This window comes from Falco punctatus, assembly GCF_963210335.1.
Source record: "Falco punctatus genome assembly, chromosome: 11".
Taxonomy (NCBI): Eukaryota; Metazoa; Chordata; class Aves; order Falconiformes; family Falconidae; genus Falco; species Falco punctatus.
The window spans coordinates 11,036,080-11,054,289 of NC_137591.1; the positions used below are offsets into that span (position 1 = coordinate 11,036,080).

Here is an 18,210-nt window from a genome sequence, read left to right on the forward strand (position 1 = left end):
GGCTGATGCCATTCCTACACACATTGCCAGTGACACGTGTACAGGAGGTAGCAACGGGTAATTTACAAACCGATTCCCTTATCTGAAAGACCCATCCGTCACCAACTGTAGTTACTGGGGCATGAAATTAAAATCACTGTCCTCCCCTGGGGTTCGGCAAGACCAATAACTGGGATATGCAAGTCACAACGCTGTAATTGAGCTAATATACTGATGGAAACCAAAACAATAGACCTGCAGTGCCAAGAACCAATAAATTTACGCTCAGGCTCATATTAAGAAAGCAATCCCGATCAGAATATCCATTTGCCAATGTGCAGCATCAGTCACCGCAGTGTAACACGAACACCCTCCTCTGTTTCTTTTCTTCCATGCACAGGAACACCTGTAATCCTTCACCTTCCTCGCCAACTGGCTACACCCACGCAAAAGCCATTAAACTTCTTTTGGCTGGTTTTACCTTGTCAATTCAGCCAAGTAAAAACTGACTAACCCTTTTCTCCCAGTGACCTGAGGTCCTACCCTATCCCCTGAGCCCACCCCATGGTAACAGCTAAAGAACTGAATGTCAGAGAATCACAGAATGGTTTGGGCTGGAAAGGACCTTTAAAGATCATCTAGTTCCAACCCTCTTGCCATGGGCAGGGACAACTTCCACTAGAATGTCAAATACTCTTTTTCATAAGTGCTTTATCTTATTTTTCAATATTCTTACTTTGTAAGTGTAACATTCAAGTTCATGTTTTCCAAAATACAGAAAATCTCTTAAATTCATTTTTACTTCAGGATAATTTCAATGACGCAGTAAGCAATAGGTTTTTCTGGCTAAAAGACAATATTTCACGCTCCAAACAAGGGAAAAGATCTCATTTGCCGTAACTAACAAGACTTGTTGGCATTTTATTAGAAAAGCCAGGATCTAAAAAACTTTTAAAAGCTTTCTGGTTTGGTCTATTTAAACAGCTCATTATTTAAATACCCAATTACTCTGTTTTATAGCTGTATTTTTACAGTATAAAGTAGATACAAGCTGCAACATATTAAATCGAGTCTCCTTTCTATGGTTTGAAATACTGTGCGAGTTTAGTTGGTTACCACATGTCAGAATCAACACCTTTAAAAAAAATCAAAATAATCCATTCTTTCACAGTAAAACTGTTCGAAAATCTATGGGTAGTCCTGCCAGCTGCTGAGCTCCTTATTCACCAATAAATCATCTTCCCAATCTTTCCTTATGTTATAAAAACACACCATAGCATACAACTGCCCAAATGGAAGAGCTTTTTTGATGACCTTCCAGTTGGTATTATTTATACTGTGTGTAACTCTGTGTGATACCTTACAAGCCAAGCAAAGGTAAAGACCTGCTCCGAAATTTGGAATAATCTAAACTTGTCTCCACCTTGTGTTTCAGGAGAGTCCTCCAAAAAAAATATTATCACCAATTTCTATATGTTTAGACTGAAATATTCCAATTATTTCTTTCTAAAATGCAGTCGGAAGGGCAAAGCACAGACTGGCAAGCAGGGGAAAACAAGCAGCTTTTAAATATTAAAAGAAAAGCCAAGGAAGTATGATAGGACAGAAAAAACAAATGAGAAAGATGTGGAATGAAGTCTTTGGCATTCCTCCGCTGTCTTTAATTTCTTTGTCCTCTTCGGTCCCAGCCTGTTCTGCCTCCCTTGTTTCTCTAAGCTTTCATGTTAATCGTCTCTAGCCCACCTTACTGCCTAAAGTAAATCAAACTTCAGAGCTGACCCTTCTCTCACCCCTGCTCTGCAGAAGATGCTAAGGAGGAAGAGGTCAAAGCAAGCCCTGAATGTCAATTCCTTAACAAGCCCAGAGATGACCACTGCATCTTCTCGAATAACAGTTCAATGTCATCTTTCCCTGTGCTTAGGAGCAGCAGTATAATGCATGTAGGATCAAGTGGAAAAGGACATTTAAGAAGTGTGTTTTGATGATTTGTTCCGAGGGGGGGGAGAGGAAAGGAAAAAGCAGGTTTATCTGACCCACGACTTCTCTGAGATGCTGATTAACCCCTTCAGGCCAGAAGACAGGCCTGAAAGTGCAGACTGGAAGTGACCAGACCCAAAGTATTGCTCTCTAAATTCCTTATGGTATGAGAAATCATTGTCCACACACACAGGAGGAAGGTCTGGGAGCCGGCGTATTGCAAGCCCAAAGCATCTGCTACCAGCAGCAGTAAAACGCACTGTAGCCCCCTTGAGCCCCTTGAAATGTAAGTTACTTTGCCGAGCACACACACTCACTTTTAGAAAAATCTTTCCAACTTCAAAACCATCACCCAAAGAGGCCTGACCCCTTACATCATAGCTGACATGCAAATGCCCTGCTTCCAGCCTCTGGAGATACACAGTGGAGCATCTAACAGGTGCTCCCCTGGCTGCAGGAATCCCTGCACCCCTGCTGCTGAGGGCCAGCCCCAGGGTGGGCACCTGTGCCTCTGCCAGTCCCACTCCCCCCGGCACTGACGGCTGGGTGATGCTCATCCCGCCCAGGGAGGCTACACTGCCACCTTCAAACTTCAGAAAGATATTCCTCTCTTCTAAAGACTAGGAATACTGAACAATTTCTTTGACTAGATGCAGTTTCTCCAGCCACGGATGGCAGCATCGATAATCAAACTCTTGCATGGTATTCAAAGAACACCACTTTCACCTGGAAACGCATTTTTTACTATTAAATGCATCCACAGTAGTTACTGATATCCCATAGGCAGACAATCATATAGGCCCTCAAAAGATATTCCCTGCCTCTCTTGATCTGTCAAAATCATATTCCCTATCCAGGCAGAACACCACAAAACCAAACACGAGTCATTTTTCTTTCATGCATAATAAATACCAGGGAAATTACAGCCACAGTCAAAGAAATGGGGTAGCCAAAGATTTTAGCTGATACAAGGGAAGATTCTGCAGTTTTCACAAAGCTTTTTAATACAATAATTGTATATTAATAGAGTATTTTTATTCATTTGTCATTTTCTAATGTCTGGAAAGAGTGGCAAAGGGGCACAAACTAGTGCAATCCACACCAGTGGGTTGGCAAACTGACCAGTGACATACAAACTAATAATAATAATAATAATAGTAATAATAGACATACAAACACTAAATAGATTAAAAATCACCAAAGATAATAAATTGTTTCAGGTGTTCTGTTTCTAGGTGTCTCTGTGACACTTATAATTGGAGATTGAGATCTTCATAAATCCTGTATTTTCAGCTTGCTAGCTTCTTAAATCGAAGTGAAGGATTAGGAAGACGTTCCCAAACAAACGTCCGGACCCAGCAGCTGGTAATAGTACTGACTCCTCATAACAGCTATAGCATAAATTCTAAGAGATGCTTTTAATTTAATATTATTTTCATCTTAAAGGAAAAGAGCAATTTTTAATGAGCAGCTGAAGTATACTAAGCATGTATTAAAATTGTGCCCCCTTGTGTATTTTCATATGCTTTGAACACCACAAAACACACTGAAGTACTAAAAACCCCACAACTGGATTAAGCTCAGCTCAAGAAAATCTTTTATGAAAAATTTATAGCAACACTACAAACTATGCTGTTTTCACTCCTTCAAGGCACTATTGTAATTAATAAGTCATTCAGAGTCTTGAAGTACATGAAAGAAAAGTTCAGTAATTTCCCTCATCTGGATGAACCCAATTTTCATAAATGGTAAAGGCTGCCTTTGACTTACTCATATGCATATTTAACTTTTGTACAAACAAAGTACACAGGTGAAGTGATTTGCTCAAATCCACCTGCGGTAGATCAACATCAGACAAACAACTCGGATCTCGGCACCCCCACCCACTGCCCTTCCCCTGGAACCCACATTGTCGCTCTGAAAATCAAAGCTCTGGCTTTATTGTTCAGAGTTTCAAACAAAAGAATATATTCTACTTTGCAGAGAGCACTTACATCCTGGAGAAGTTTCTCCAAGTTTTCCTGTAGCTCATAAAAGTACCGAGAAGTAATAAGACCTTCACGTGATTTATCTAGGCAATCTCTGGCCAGTTCAATAACTTGATGATGAATGAAACTTAGGACCCCATCTGCTAATTGCAGCACGTTTTCTGGAGCATTAGAGGCAATAAACTCAGCCAGCCGTTCTTCCATCTGTGCCGTGGCCTAAGAGTACAAAATAAAGAGAAATTACTCTTAAATTTTATTATCCCAGAACTTAAAACATAAACAAGTAAGGTGCTAAAGTAACATTTTTGCAACTCCAAAATGCACGAGGCTTAAAAAATATTCCAAAATACAATCGCATTTTGCTGAGAATAAAAATGGCATACCATAGGCAAAAGTTATGTTCACATGAACAAACAACAAAAATTAATCAGAACACAGTTTCTGAAAATGCAAATGACCATAAAAATATCTTGGTCCTGAGGCTGTATGCCTCCCTGGGTCTCCAGAGTAAGGATGTAAGATACGAGGCAGTTTTCAGAACTTTTAGGCAAGACCATGGAAGCTGAAAATCACTGCCCCAAGCACAGACGTTTCTATCACTGTAAGCCCTGACACCCTGTCTCTAGAGTAACATCTATTTTTGCTATTGGTAGAACAGAAAGGTATGGCCGTATCAACAGCTCTGGGATACACAATCTTCTACGCTCACTTCAGTGTTAACTTTCAAAGCTTGATTCCACAGATTTCAATATTCAGCTTTTAATAAAGAAACACTTATTTTCACTGCAGATCATTTCAGCACATTTCAGTGTAACTGAATTCAGATTGACTTTTCTAGAAATCCAAACCTATCTTTGTTCTTTCTCTGGTACCAAAAGGCCCAGTGTCAAACTTGGTTTCTGCCAAAACCTCCAGTATAATTTGGAATTACTTTAAAAGAAAACTTTGCATTTCAAATATGTAAATGGAAAGCCTACCAAAACCAAAGACGTTTGGATCAGTATGAAGCACATTTAATGCAGTTATACAGGGAATACTGAGAAAATGTTATTTAACTTATTTTGAAACTACTCTTTACAATAGCTTTTTTAAGTATATATGAAAATAAGCAAAACATCCCTCTTCCAGCCTTGATTTGATTCAGAATTTAAAGACAGACATGGATTAGTTCAAGATACCTGGAGAGCCAAAACACGGCCCTTCTCCTCACCTTTGTGAGCATCTGTCATGCCAATAACAGACATGAGAAATTTAGTAAATATGAAATGCATACACAAATACACAAAGCTTTTCACACTCTTCCATCTGAATCTCTCTATACAATCTATTTCCTCTACTACAGAATTAACATATGGAGCAGAGAAGGCAGCTTCAAACTCTCAGCAAACTGCACTGCTTGGAAATGAGATGGAGAAGGAGCCCAGTTCTTACAATGAGCACTACAAATTAATTCTGAGCTTGGTCACAAGTTCATTGAATGCATTATTTAAAAAGTGATTCTTTACCTTTGGAAACCTTTCTTTGTACACATGATTCATCATTATTATTTCACTGTCAAAGGAAATTGGGGAGCGACCGGGGCTAGAGGAGAAAACAAAGTACGTTATCATTTACAGATATCACATCAAAACCCTCCAAAATTCAGCGCTGGTCATAAAGCTGCCACACTGGCTGTAGCCCTTCCAAAGCTTTGGTTTCACCTCAGTAACAGGCAGGTGCTTCACTTAAGAGAAAATCCTAGCAAGCAACGGCAGTGATAGTCATCTGAAAACTCCGGTCTTCACGTGAACTCAGGCAGAAACTCACCTATTTTCAGCGAACGCAAGCTCTAACATACAAGCTTGTAAAAACCCAGTGCATCTGTTGCAGGTACATTTGTTATTTCCCTCGTTCTCTTACTGCCCTCCACAGCAGTGGCAGCAGCCCTGCTCAGAAAGATATCACTGTTATGTCTGGAGTCTCCAGTGCCAGGAAGGAGCAGAATAAAATGAAACAAGGGACTTGAGATGCTTGCTTTCCTTTGTCTGAAGAATACCACCCTACAGGAGAGATGCATGAGCTGTGTTATTCAGCTAAATTTGATATACAAATATTACGAGCAATAGGAACAGAATACTTCTCCGAAAACTGCACTCCCTTGAGGCACGTTACACCATGGATGCATATGCATGCATGCATAGGTTAGCAGGCAACTTCAATGAACACCAAAAACCAGGACACTAAATTCTGACAAACCGCATTTATATTACTGTTTGGGTGTTTTTTTTAAAGAAGAGTTGCATCTCATTTCATCACATCTGATGGTATGCAATGCTCTGACTCATTCTGCCACTGAGGACAGCCGGAGTGAGGTAATGCAGATAATCCCTAGCTACAGGATTGCCTACAGCATCTCATTTCTCCGGTTACCCTGTTTTAATATTCAAGACAAGCAAGGGCTGCAATTATTTGGCATCTTACATGATCATTGTCTTTATGATTTTAAGAGTACTACATATCGCTAAAAATATTTTCTCTCTATCAAAAAATAGAATTTTATCTTGAATGGGTTCAAACATTTTAAACTTTCTGTGAAGAATGAAATGAATCTCTCTAAATGGAATAAATGCATTACAGTTACTACCTTGCTGCTAACCTACTTAAAGGAATAAAACATTCTTTTGGGAACATATATTTACAATTCAAAGAAAATCTAGCTCACTGGCTCACAGAATACAGCCATACCAAGCTCTTTTCATGCCTGGCACTGGAATTCCATGAATTACATTGTGCCTTGTTTTAATAAGGTTTATCATTCAGCTTGGGAAAATGCACTTCAGATTAAATCTCTCACTGAATCCTTATGTTACAGGAGAAAAACTGATTTGGATGTTTTGGATACCAAGTAAAAACAACTTTTTTTTGAAAAAAATAGAACCCTTAGCTTGCTAGACAGCTGTTCTTAATCAAGGAAAATTTTCTTTAAAAAGAAACTTACATTTATATTTACATGTAATGCATAATGCTAAAAAAAGAAATAGGAAGGGTAAGAACATTTAGATTTCAGTCTTAAAAGCAAATTGCCCCACACCATCTAGCCTGCTATCTTTATCTCTTTTTCTCTAAGACCAAACAATCTGACACAAGCACATGATGACTGTTTACTGGCAGTTCATATGGAGCTGAAGAACTTGGTGAACAGTTACTGAAGAATTTATTTTTCTATAACGTTATTGTTTCTCTGTGTGATTTAAGTGAGGTGTGAATTACAAGGATATATACATAAGCCCTTTGGTACCAACTACAGAAATAAGGAGGCATATACATATTTCATTTTAACATTAAAGTGGTCATACTAACACTTGTGCATGCTTAAGTATTTGCTGTCTTAGGGCTACAATAAAACGTGAGGGGGTTTGCCTTTTGCTTTCAAGGTGCTTCATGCATATGGATACAGAAAATTAAGAGCTATGAATAAATTGTGCTACTTGAGGTGTCCTGCCAGCAGATGTAGTGTTTCCTTAAGGAAAGGCACAATGGTATGGGAGTTTATTGAGTTTGCTTTTGTTTTTTATGATTCTGAAACAAAGTAATTTCTTTGGACAGGAGTCTACTGATGGGCAAGAAAGTAAACAATTACAACCCCTTAGCTTCCTTGGGCATTGGCAGTTTTGTCTCTCATCTTTGGAAGCTGATTAACGACACTTTTTAACCACCTAAAATGATGGAGCATCCAAACAAGTCCAGCTAAAACCTGGGATCAAGGTTCAAATTATCATTCTAAATAAAATTTGCCCAATATAACAGGTCAAGTTAAATGTCTAGCTGACTACAGCAAGACTGCAACAAAATAAACTGCACCATAATTTTTTATGTTGAACCTTAGCTTGGCAAACTACAGAAATAATTAGATGGATAACTGACTAACCAAAGGCTAGCTGCCAGGCAGTGCTGGTTACTTTACAGCACCTTTGACACACAACCAGGTGAGAAAGAAACCAGGACTGGGCAGATAACTGAATGCCACCAGGGAAGACCATAAGGAAATTTAGAAAAAGAAAAAAGGTGTTTAATATATTTTATTGGCATGACGGCTTTTCAAATGCAAAAGCATGACACCAAAATTTTCACATACAGGACTAAACCAGTCCAACATTTCAAGCCTCACGAAGGAGCAGGTTATTTTCTGTAAAACAGTGGACACATACTGTACATGTGCATGACATTTGAAGACAAAAAGCAGGCTGCTTCTCTTTACTTGGTGTAGGTAGGTAGGTCAAAGAAATTACTATTGTCAGTGAGTTTTTCATTTCAGCAGAGCAGACATCAGAAGAATAGCATCTGTGCCCTTAAGCTTAACAGCAGAATGAAAAACTACTCTCTCTTTTCCCCTTCTTCACCCTCCCTCCGCTTTACGAAATGATGTGGTGGTAGGCTTCCTATCTCCTGCAAAGGTTTCTAGCCTTCAGCTTGTCAAAACTTAGGTGTCTTTATCTGATGCTAGAAAGTGAAAACAGCTTATAGACAGCTATTTCAAGGAGCAGCATTTATGGCAACAACTCCAATCTTACAAAATCTAGTTTAACTGTGACTAAATAAAAAAAGAGAAGTTTATGAAGGCCTAATTCTTCCTTTACTGTGACAGCTGTATTTATTAGGAAAAAGCAGAGCAGCCAAAAGCACTGTGCTCCCCTCTGCTTTTTACCTGGTACATAAAGCTTTAATTAGGATGTATTTACAGCATGTTACCAAAGTCAGTGTTCATAGGAAAATTCAGACTATAGGCTTTAATTTTCCATCATTTCCAAACACAAAAAAAGAGGAATTTTTAAACTAGAGAGCTAAGGCTGTATGAAGTAGAAATCAAGTTAAACCTTCCACTGAAGGTGAGCAGAGCGTCGGCCTTCCTCTTTCCCCAAGAAATAAATATATAAATCTTTGACCTGTACAAATCACATTAATACTAGATGTAAGTTAGAAGAGTCCCTCTTGAAAAAAGAGACAATAAAGTAGAAGGAAATATGGACAATCTACATCTGTCCATCAGGCTTCAGAGCAAACACGGCTCTGCTTCACACAGACCACAACAGTTAGAACCTTGGGGCTTAATCCTGCTTCTGGGCAGGACAAGGTGACCAAAGGTGAACTGAACTCAGTAAACCAGAAACCACCTGCTAAAGTCTGAATTTATGCAACCTGCAAAAAAAATGGGGAAATACAGTTTTCCACAGAATTACAACAATCTATACCATGGAAGAAATAACGTAGAAAATTAAGCGTATAACTTTACATTATTTCTCAGGATTTAGTCAAGGATCCTGCATAATCATTACCAAACAGCACAGAAAGCAGGCATTTATTCTAGTACTGCTAGAAACATGGAATCTGAGGCAAAGCAGGATATATAGTAATTCTTCTTCTTCTTCTTCCAGAACAGGTAAGTGGTGAAATAGAACAGTAACGAGTCTTTCTCACTGAGCACTTTGAAAAGTCACTCTGAGTTTGTTTACATACCTTTTGATTGTTTTTATTCACTCTAACAAACACTGAACTTCAGCTACATTTAGTCTGCAGACAAATGCTACTTGGGATTAGTTTTGTATCACTGAACTGTGTTCCAGTTCAGCCCTTCTTTATACTAGGAATGACATTCTTATGAATGTAAGGGGTGGTGGTGTTATATTTATAAATATAAATAATCGATTCATAAGTAATAATTATATTAAATATGCATATATATGAGAGAGCATTAAGGGAAAGGGAATACATTTCAATCAATCTCTTTGAAAGTAAGGACTAATGAGTTTTTTCTACAGATTTACACAAGGTCTGCAACTAGCTCTTTCTAATACTTCAGTTTTTTTCATGTATGCCAAAAAAGACTGAGACTGCTTTAGACAGAAAACACTAGAAAGTTAAAGTAACGAGCAATACAGAGGGCAAATAAGAATACCCAGTTTTCCTCATAATAGAAAACCATAAAGATGGTGAGTGAAACCAAAAGTTGATTACTTTAAAACCAATTACTTTGAGGAACTTTTTAAAATCAAGTTCATAGAACTCACTGTCTTGAGAGAGAAAACAGAGACCAAGATTATGCGTTAGTTAGAATGTATTTTCATAAGAAATAAATGCCTTATACTTCAGAATATAAAACTACTATCCTTCTCTGGCAAATCCACGGCTGCATGAATCCCCGCTCTGCCGGGAGCACCACCTGCTCCTCCGCAGCCTGTAGCAGACGGCACTTTCTGAAAGCAGCAGCATGAAGTGATGAAACCACCAAGATTACTCAAGTGCTTAAAGCTGACGCTTAAGTGCAGTGAGATCCACAACCTGCACGATCAATTTTTAAGATAAAAACTGACTATGTGGGCCACTGGTATGGTTTCACACCTATTCCTTCTTCCCATCTTGGGTATTTTACTGTCAGAAGCCTTTTTTGGCAACTGGCATTTTCTAGGAGTTGTCTCTGTATATTCTTAATGGCAGGATCTAGCATGTCGAAAGTCAGGTTGGAGGATTGCATTTAGAAAGCACTACCCATCAAAGAGATGAAGGAGCATATTTGATTAAGGATGATCTCATCTTCTTCAACTATATAAAAATTCACAGCTACAATCTTCAACCCTTTTTCCCTAGACAACATTATTCTGAAACACGAAAAGAGATCAAGAAAAATGGGCAGATTGGTGGGCTGAGTGACTGCACAAAGGCAGCTCCTGAAGAAGTCGTTATTAGTTAACTCTACTTTTATCTCTGACATTCTCCACACATTCCCACGTTAGCAACTACTAAAGGATGACAACTAAAAAGAACTGGAAAAAGATGGAGGGCAGCATCGCCCTAACTTAAAAAGAGTACCAGTGCCAAGTTTAGTGCAACAAGAACACGCTCTCTCCATGCAATTTACTTCTGTGAGAAAAGACCTTCTTCAGGCAAAGCCCAGGATTGTTCTGAACAAAGTGAATGTAGCCTGGGCATCTCTCTGTTGGGTCAGTAACCTGAAGAACTTGAAGAATTTGCATTACAAAAAATAAAATAAAAATAAAAATGAAGAGAACTGTTGAGAGATGGTATTTAGGAACTACTTCTCTGGCAGGTAATACCAAAATATTCTCTTCTACTGAAGACACACTGTAAGTACCAAAAAAACAGGTGGGTTACATGGGAATATGTTCTTTCATTTAGCGTGAGTAGTGGATCTATTTAAGACAGATGAAAGAACAGTTCCTAGCTTTAGCAAGCAGCTTTATAAGTGTGTCATATTTTGGATTCCAGCATTGGTCTTGGGCTACCTCCTTCCCCCGCATAGAAAAGCATCTCGGAAACAACCAGTGCCATTTCTTTGGTGTAGAAATTTGCATATGTGATGAGTATACCATGCTGACAGAACACCTTGAGAACAGAGGTGCTACCAACTTGTCAGCGTAAATCAGCCAACACTACCCCCCATGACTGTATGTTCGTTACTTTTTTTATTCACTTTGATCATTAAGACTGCTCTGTATGAACAGAACATTTGCAGTTGGTATAAGGAAATGGTACACTTGTAGTCAAAGTAGTAGATTTTTCCAAAAGTTACACCTAGGCAATACTCTCCTCTATCTAGAAGCATAAAAGGATCAACTGAGGCTTCTCAAAAATCTTGGGTTACTCAGACCCTCAAAATCAACAGTTGCAGCATTTGACAATGACAGGTCAAAATATCAGTTCCTCTCTCATAAAGAGAGATGTAAGGCTGCAGTCATAAAGGATGAGAAAAGTATACGTGTTATCAATCGACTATCATAAATATCAGACCTTCTTTTAAATTATAAAGCTATGACCACCAATTAAGGAAAATGTCTGATGTATTTTGTTCATCTGCTTTTCACTAAAGCTGATCAAGCAAGACCACTAAATGCTTAGGAGAATATTACATTTTTAGGAAATTTCTGCTTAATTTTCAGCACATTAACTGCTCAGATTTTGTTTTTTCATTTTTTAAGTAAGTAAAAACATCCTCTCACCAAGTGAGCTAACTATCATGTCGGCAAATAAATAAGCAAGCCGCACAATAAATGAAGTCTGGTCTTCACATATTTTAGTACTTGTTTGTTTACAAGGACGTGCTACCCTCCGTCAAAGAGGGTATACATGCCTGCAAACGTTTCTCCAAGTGGTTGGATTGACATATCCATTTTCCATATTAACAAGGAAAAAAATAAAACTGGGCTCTTCGTTTTATTGTTTTTATCGTTCTTGCATTAGCAAGAGCGTCTTATACTTCATTATGCTAACACTAATATGTCTGCATTAGAAAGAATAGTAATTACTTTAGTGACGTGTTGTCTACCTATAGTAGCTGACTTATCTATAAAGAATTAGTACTACTACAATTACAACTCAGCAACAGTCAGCGTTAAGAGTGACAGCAAGAGGACTGAAGCAGGACTATTGTTTGAAGAGATTTAGTACAAGTCACGTAACTAGTCCTTTACTACATGGCAATGTGCAAAGAGATCACAGGCTAAGTGTGCTACTACCCACAGTACTTACCTACTTCTGTAGATTACTGTGTAACTACACTTAGTAGGTCCATATGCAAATACCATGCAGCCTGCACTGAAGTTTAGAACATACAAATAATTACAAATAATCATGAAAGGTCAGCTCTGCCATGACATGATACTCACCATGGATTTTTTTGTTATCTTGGCCTGTTTCCCTTCCTCCTGTTACAAACCCCAGCCAAGGTCCTGAGCTGGGCACACTGATTCAGTATTTCCAGCTGGCAGAGTTTCTGAATCTTGTCCATTAATTTAAAGGTGATATCCACCTTTGATACCCTCAGGTGAGATGCAGAAGGGAGACCTCACCTCCTTGTCCCCCGCTTGTATAAAATCTTTTTCTTTCATAAGATGCTGTGTCTAGAGGTACGCATCTCTAGACTTTCACTAACTTGGTCCAGCACAAAATGCGTGGCAGAACTTAAGGCTTTTGCCATGATACAAAATGTTTGTGGATTTACTCCACATAATTGTTAAGAGACCTGCAAGAAAGATTGCCCAGAAAGTTTGTGGAATCTCTGCCATTGGAGATACTCAAAAGCCGTCTGGACATGAACCTGGGCGATCTGCTCGAGCAGGGGTTTGGACAAGATGACCTCCAGAGGTCCTTTCCAACCTCAGTCATTCTGTAATTCTGTGAAAGATGAAGTTCGAGTTGCTTCTGGTTTAAGTATGGAAAAAGCAACTGCACAAGGAAATAACCCCTGGATAGTTATCTTTGAACCACCAGTTCTTTGAAGTGATAGTAAAAATTACTCAACTGTTAATGCAGGAGAAATATTTCAGCACTATGACAAAATTGCTCTTGGGTGCAATTTGATTTAATGTTTTGACGTTATCTCCTCTAGTTTTCACACCCCTTCAGAAACACTGCTAGAAAAGTTATTAACAGTGACTGTCAACCACTTCCTTATATTAATGCAGCAAGGTTTTGAGAAGAAACTTCACTAAAGGAAATCTACATCCTATAGATTTAGTCCAAGATGCTTGTGGATCATGTTTTCATAGAGTTATTGTGAAGATACAAAAGCAGATTATGCTAATCATTTCACAGCCCAAAACTCGGTGTCAAATGTAAAACAAATATATCCTTACTGATTAGGTGAGGTGGGTTAAAAGTTGATTAAAACAATTTCAAAAACATGTAACAAAGCAACTACAAATGACTATTCTTAGATCTGAAAACACACACAGAAATGCAACACATGCCTAACATCTTAAAAATTCAACAAACAAGCTGAAGCTCACCTGAGACTGCGAGATCGAGGCCTCAAGGCTGGAGAATGACGCCCTTCCTCATCAGTGATGCTCTCAGTACTGAAATGCTTTGTCAGGAAATGAAGTTCATCTGCCGTGGGCTGAAAGGGCAGCTGGTGCAGCTTCTCCTGAGATGAGCATGATGACTGAGTACAGAAAAAAATACAGAAAAGAAATGCACTAAACGCATGCATAGGGGTCAGCTAATGAATGGAAGAGGAACGGATTCTGCCAGACACTGCACACTCCAGCGGAAAAGAAAGCTATTTATCAGACCAGGTGCCTCTTTTTATTGTTCTCATTAGGCTAAGCCAACCCTTACATACAATGACAGAGCTGGTGAGATCAGGAAAACTTCGGGAGAAGGCTAGGGAACCATTACAGCTGATCATGCAGGTAATTTACTATCGGGAGACAGAAAAGAAGGTACGTGAGTACCAGAGCTACTCTGGGAAGGACAAGGAGGTTCCTGGAGTGGTGAGCAACTTTCTTTCCTTTTCCCTCATGCTCTCTTAGCTCAGGAGTTTCACTGGCATGCAGAATGCTATGGAGCTGTGTAGACATGAGAGGTTTTGCTGATTATTGGCTCTCATTGGAAATTGATATTGTAAATGATCAGGATTTTATTTCTCCCTTCCTTTATCCATCAGGCTTTTTCTCTAACCAAGTAGGCAATAATAAATTGGAAGTAGCTGTCTTTGCAGAGTTGTAAGATTAACAGTTTCTTGTTATAAACAGCTTATTAATCTTTAAATAAATTGATGCATTTATGACACGTCCTATGATAATGCTGGATATGAAACTGTTAATTTTTGAACCTCAAGAAACCTGAGATTAAAGCAAGTATTTGTGGGAAGTGTTAATAAAATCAAATATTGGATGTACTAAGGGAAAAAGCTGTAGTTCAACTAGTGAATGCATTTTTTCTTGTGTGATTTTTCAATGCCCCTTTCCATTTTACAATAGAAAATATATTAGAAATATATTATAAAATGTATTATGTAAGGACAAATTAAAAAAAACTATTTAAAAACAAAGGGAAAAGAAAAGAAAAAAAGAAATAAGTGCTGAATAACCAGAGTAGCACTGAATAACACCAGTGGGCCTATTAAAAACATCATCCTAATCTAAGTTCTAAGGTTGGAACTGGAACACTGATCTGATGAAATTAATCAGGTACACTGTTCCAGTGGAAAAACTTTTCCTTTTGCTACAATGACCCTCACCCAAACTGGAAAGCACCACATCCTAGTACCAGAAGTATTGGTAGGAGGGAACTATACAGGTCATACAACCTGTATGACCAAAGAATTAACCCGCCTAGCATGCTTTTCTAGACTTACTTGCTGTTGATGGGTTTTGGAAAAGAGAGCTAAGCAGTATGACCAATCAATGAAAGCCAAGCGCTGACAAGGCTTTTCATCAAGTCCTGCATGTTTGTAATGTTGATAGCAAAGAGAAAATACTCTGAAATCACCTAAAATAGGTACATCCAAATTTTTCAAGAAGAGCTACACTTGAACTGCATTAAAACTAATCAGATTGTTGCAGATCCTAGCACGGTCTTAGCCAAACCTGAGACGGAGATCTGAATGTGAGAACTTACAGACCTAAAGATCATATTCTTTGACAGAAATATAATTGGCAACAGACCCTAGATCCACTCCCTTTGCACTGCACAGAGGTATTTACAGAAAAGAACCCCCTTCACAGCCTTGGGACGTGCAAAAACTCCCCAAGTGTGGCTCGAACCAGAAGCCACCACTTCCAATGTTTTTCTTCAGGCAGGTCTAGGTGCAGGGATCATGCTGGGAAGTCATCTCCATCACAGTGTCCACACAGTGATGATTATCCAGATGGTGTATCAGCTTACACTGGTCTAATCCACACTGAAGCCAAGACAGAATCTGGGTATTTGATAGCCCCTACGCCCACAACTGTTCTGCTGTGCACATTACTTATGCCAAATACAGGAAAGGTTCTCTCCCTGTAGTACAGAATAACGCAAGCCCTGTTGGACTTTCAGAGCCTTCTCTGATGTCTTCCTTTGCGTTTTACACAATACAAGACGCAGGAAGTACCTGCCTATGAAAAAACATCAAGTTTTCAATGAAAAGGTACATGTCAGCTGACATCCCATTCATGATGAATAACACAGATCCTGCAACAAGCGCTACAGACAGTGTCTTACAAACCTGCATTAGTGGGTACTCTAGTACTGGCATTACAAATACATGTCTTATTCAAAACAAAATTAAACTACAACTACCACATTAAGGAAGGTTAGCACATAGTTACTAGTTACTAGAGTTGGGGGGCGGGGTGGGTGGGCGGGGTGGGGAATCAAAACTGGTAGTCTAGAAAAAGCAGTAAAAACTTTATGTCTCCCAACAGTAGAATCACTGGGGAAGCAGTGCTAGTCAACTCATGGATGACCCAACAAAAACCCTCCCTCCACTTTCTCTCCCTAAAAGCAATAAAGCAATCGGATCACAAAGTTTGTAATTCCAGAGAATAATTAAAGAAAGCCCTGAAGAAAAAGACCATTATGAGAAACTAACTTCCCTTGGCCAAGGGCTTCTCTAGCAGTCTTAAGGTGTACAGCCTTTCATTGAAAAAGCGTGAAAGCAAAGTGAAACACTTCTGAAGTATTGATCTTTAAGTAATCACATCACCGTGTTCAATTTGCAGCAGACTAAACAGACTAATACAAACATCCCCCTGGTGTCTTAATTACAGATGCAGATACTCTTCTTCAGTAGAAAAATTCAAGCTAATACTACCGTAGCTTATATATTAACTCTGCATCTAGAAAATGAATAGCAGATTAGATGTTTAAAAGTAGTATGTATTAGTCCATTCAACTGACTGTTCTATGTTCATGTAACCTGAAAGAAGGTCTTCTCCAGCTTTTTCGGTGTTGGTCTGATGATCTGTATCTGGTCTTCATGACTTGTACGAAAAGAGTAAATGCGTATTTTTTAAAAGCGTCGCCCTTCATTTGGAAGCAAAAAATAAAGCAGTATCTACAGGCTTCCACTGAGTTTAGATGAGGTGAATGTCTTGGTTTGTTCAGCTGGTTGGTTGGTAGAGCAGCTATGACCACAGAGATGCAGGTCAGCTCTAACTGCCATACAGAAACTAAGCCCAGCTGAACACAGAACTGACACTCTTCTTGATATTTCATTTCCTACTGACACATACAACAGAAGGAACATCTACCAGCTTCCTTCTACCTTGCTTGAAAAAGAAATGGAACCTTGAGGACTGATCACACCAAATGGAAGCCCAAAATTCTAAACTCACATCTGTGGCACTAATTCATTGTGCCCTTTTGACAAGCCCCTTCAGTACCTCTTACTTCAGTTTTAAAGTCTATGCAGGAATAATACTGCTTATCAACTTCAGAGGTGTTACTCAGATAAATTCAAATTAATTCTGATCTACGAAATACTATGATAATAGTATTGTTACAGAAAAATAATAAGTAGTATCGGATTAGAAATGTAATATTAAGTTTAATAGCAAGAATTGCATCACTGCTTACTAAACAGCCCATTTCAATGTCTTTCTGAGACTGTAACGCTGAACCAGCAAAAGAATAAGAGGTGAGAGACTCAGCCATTCAGAGAAAAAAAGTCTTGGAATGACAGGTTTTAACCTGTTTCCTGCAGGAAGGTGAAATCAGATCTATGTATGACTATCACTTCATGCTTCTCATTATACCACCCAGTTTTCTGTTGCTTACAATACTTATAATACTTACACCATTTGAACTGATGCTTTCTGTGAGACATATCTAACTCAGATTTCTTGGGTGGTTTGTTTTTTCCCCTAGAAAAACGTCAATCAAAATGATCTAGCTATTTCTGGGAACATAACAAGAGACAAACATACTTACTTTCCCATGTCAGAAAGCTGAGAACTTTCTAAAAGTAGCTTTAATGCCCCTATTTCAAAGTAAGGACTTTTAAGTCCAAAAGTTAGGGGTTTTGTTAGTTTTGCTCTCTTCATGGACATCTCCCCAAGGGCTGGTCAAACTATAAACTCTTCAAAAACTACTGATCACACCCACAGGTAAGAAGGACTTAAAACTCTGCAGGCAGTTTGATCTCCAAAGGTGTCATTTTCACAGGCATCTTGGAAGCTCTCACAGTGACTACCCATGATCAAACTATTTGGGTGTCATCCATACAGAAAGTAACTGTACCTGCTGCATGCTCTCATAACTTGCACCCAGAAGAGGACTTAGCCATGGCTTATACCCAGGAAGATTTAATCTAAGACTATGAAGGCAAAAGCAGAGCTCATTTCTAACAGTTGCTCTCAGGTGCTTGAATATATAATATTCCTTGGCAGCAAAACCAGCAGCATCTTTTTCATGTTGATGACAAAAACTTCTTCCATGTTTTTTGTGCTCGTGCCCATATATCTGTACACACACATATCGAGACCTCTCCCACAGGAGACTGAAAACA

General features: G+C 38.8%; 1 protein-coding gene across 14 annotated transcripts in view; it reads right to left on the minus strand.

Moving 5' to 3' along the window:
- MAST2 (microtubule associated serine/threonine kinase 2) overlaps positions 1-18,210 on the minus strand; it is a 194,264-nt gene that overhangs the window by 38,024 nt on the left and 138,030 nt on the right. For all 14 annotated transcript variants that reach the window (XM_080406092.1, XM_080406088.1, XM_080406082.1 and 11 more), the window contains 3 exons: positions 13,724-13,878; positions 5,450-5,525; positions 3,951-4,160 (listed from right to left, as the gene is read on the minus strand). In XM_080406092.1, the coding sequence (XP_080262218.1) occupies positions 3,951-4,160; positions 5,450-5,525; positions 13,724-13,878 (441 nt within the window). The remainder of the gene's footprint in view (positions 1-3,950; positions 4,161-5,449; positions 5,526-13,723; positions 13,879-18,210) is intronic.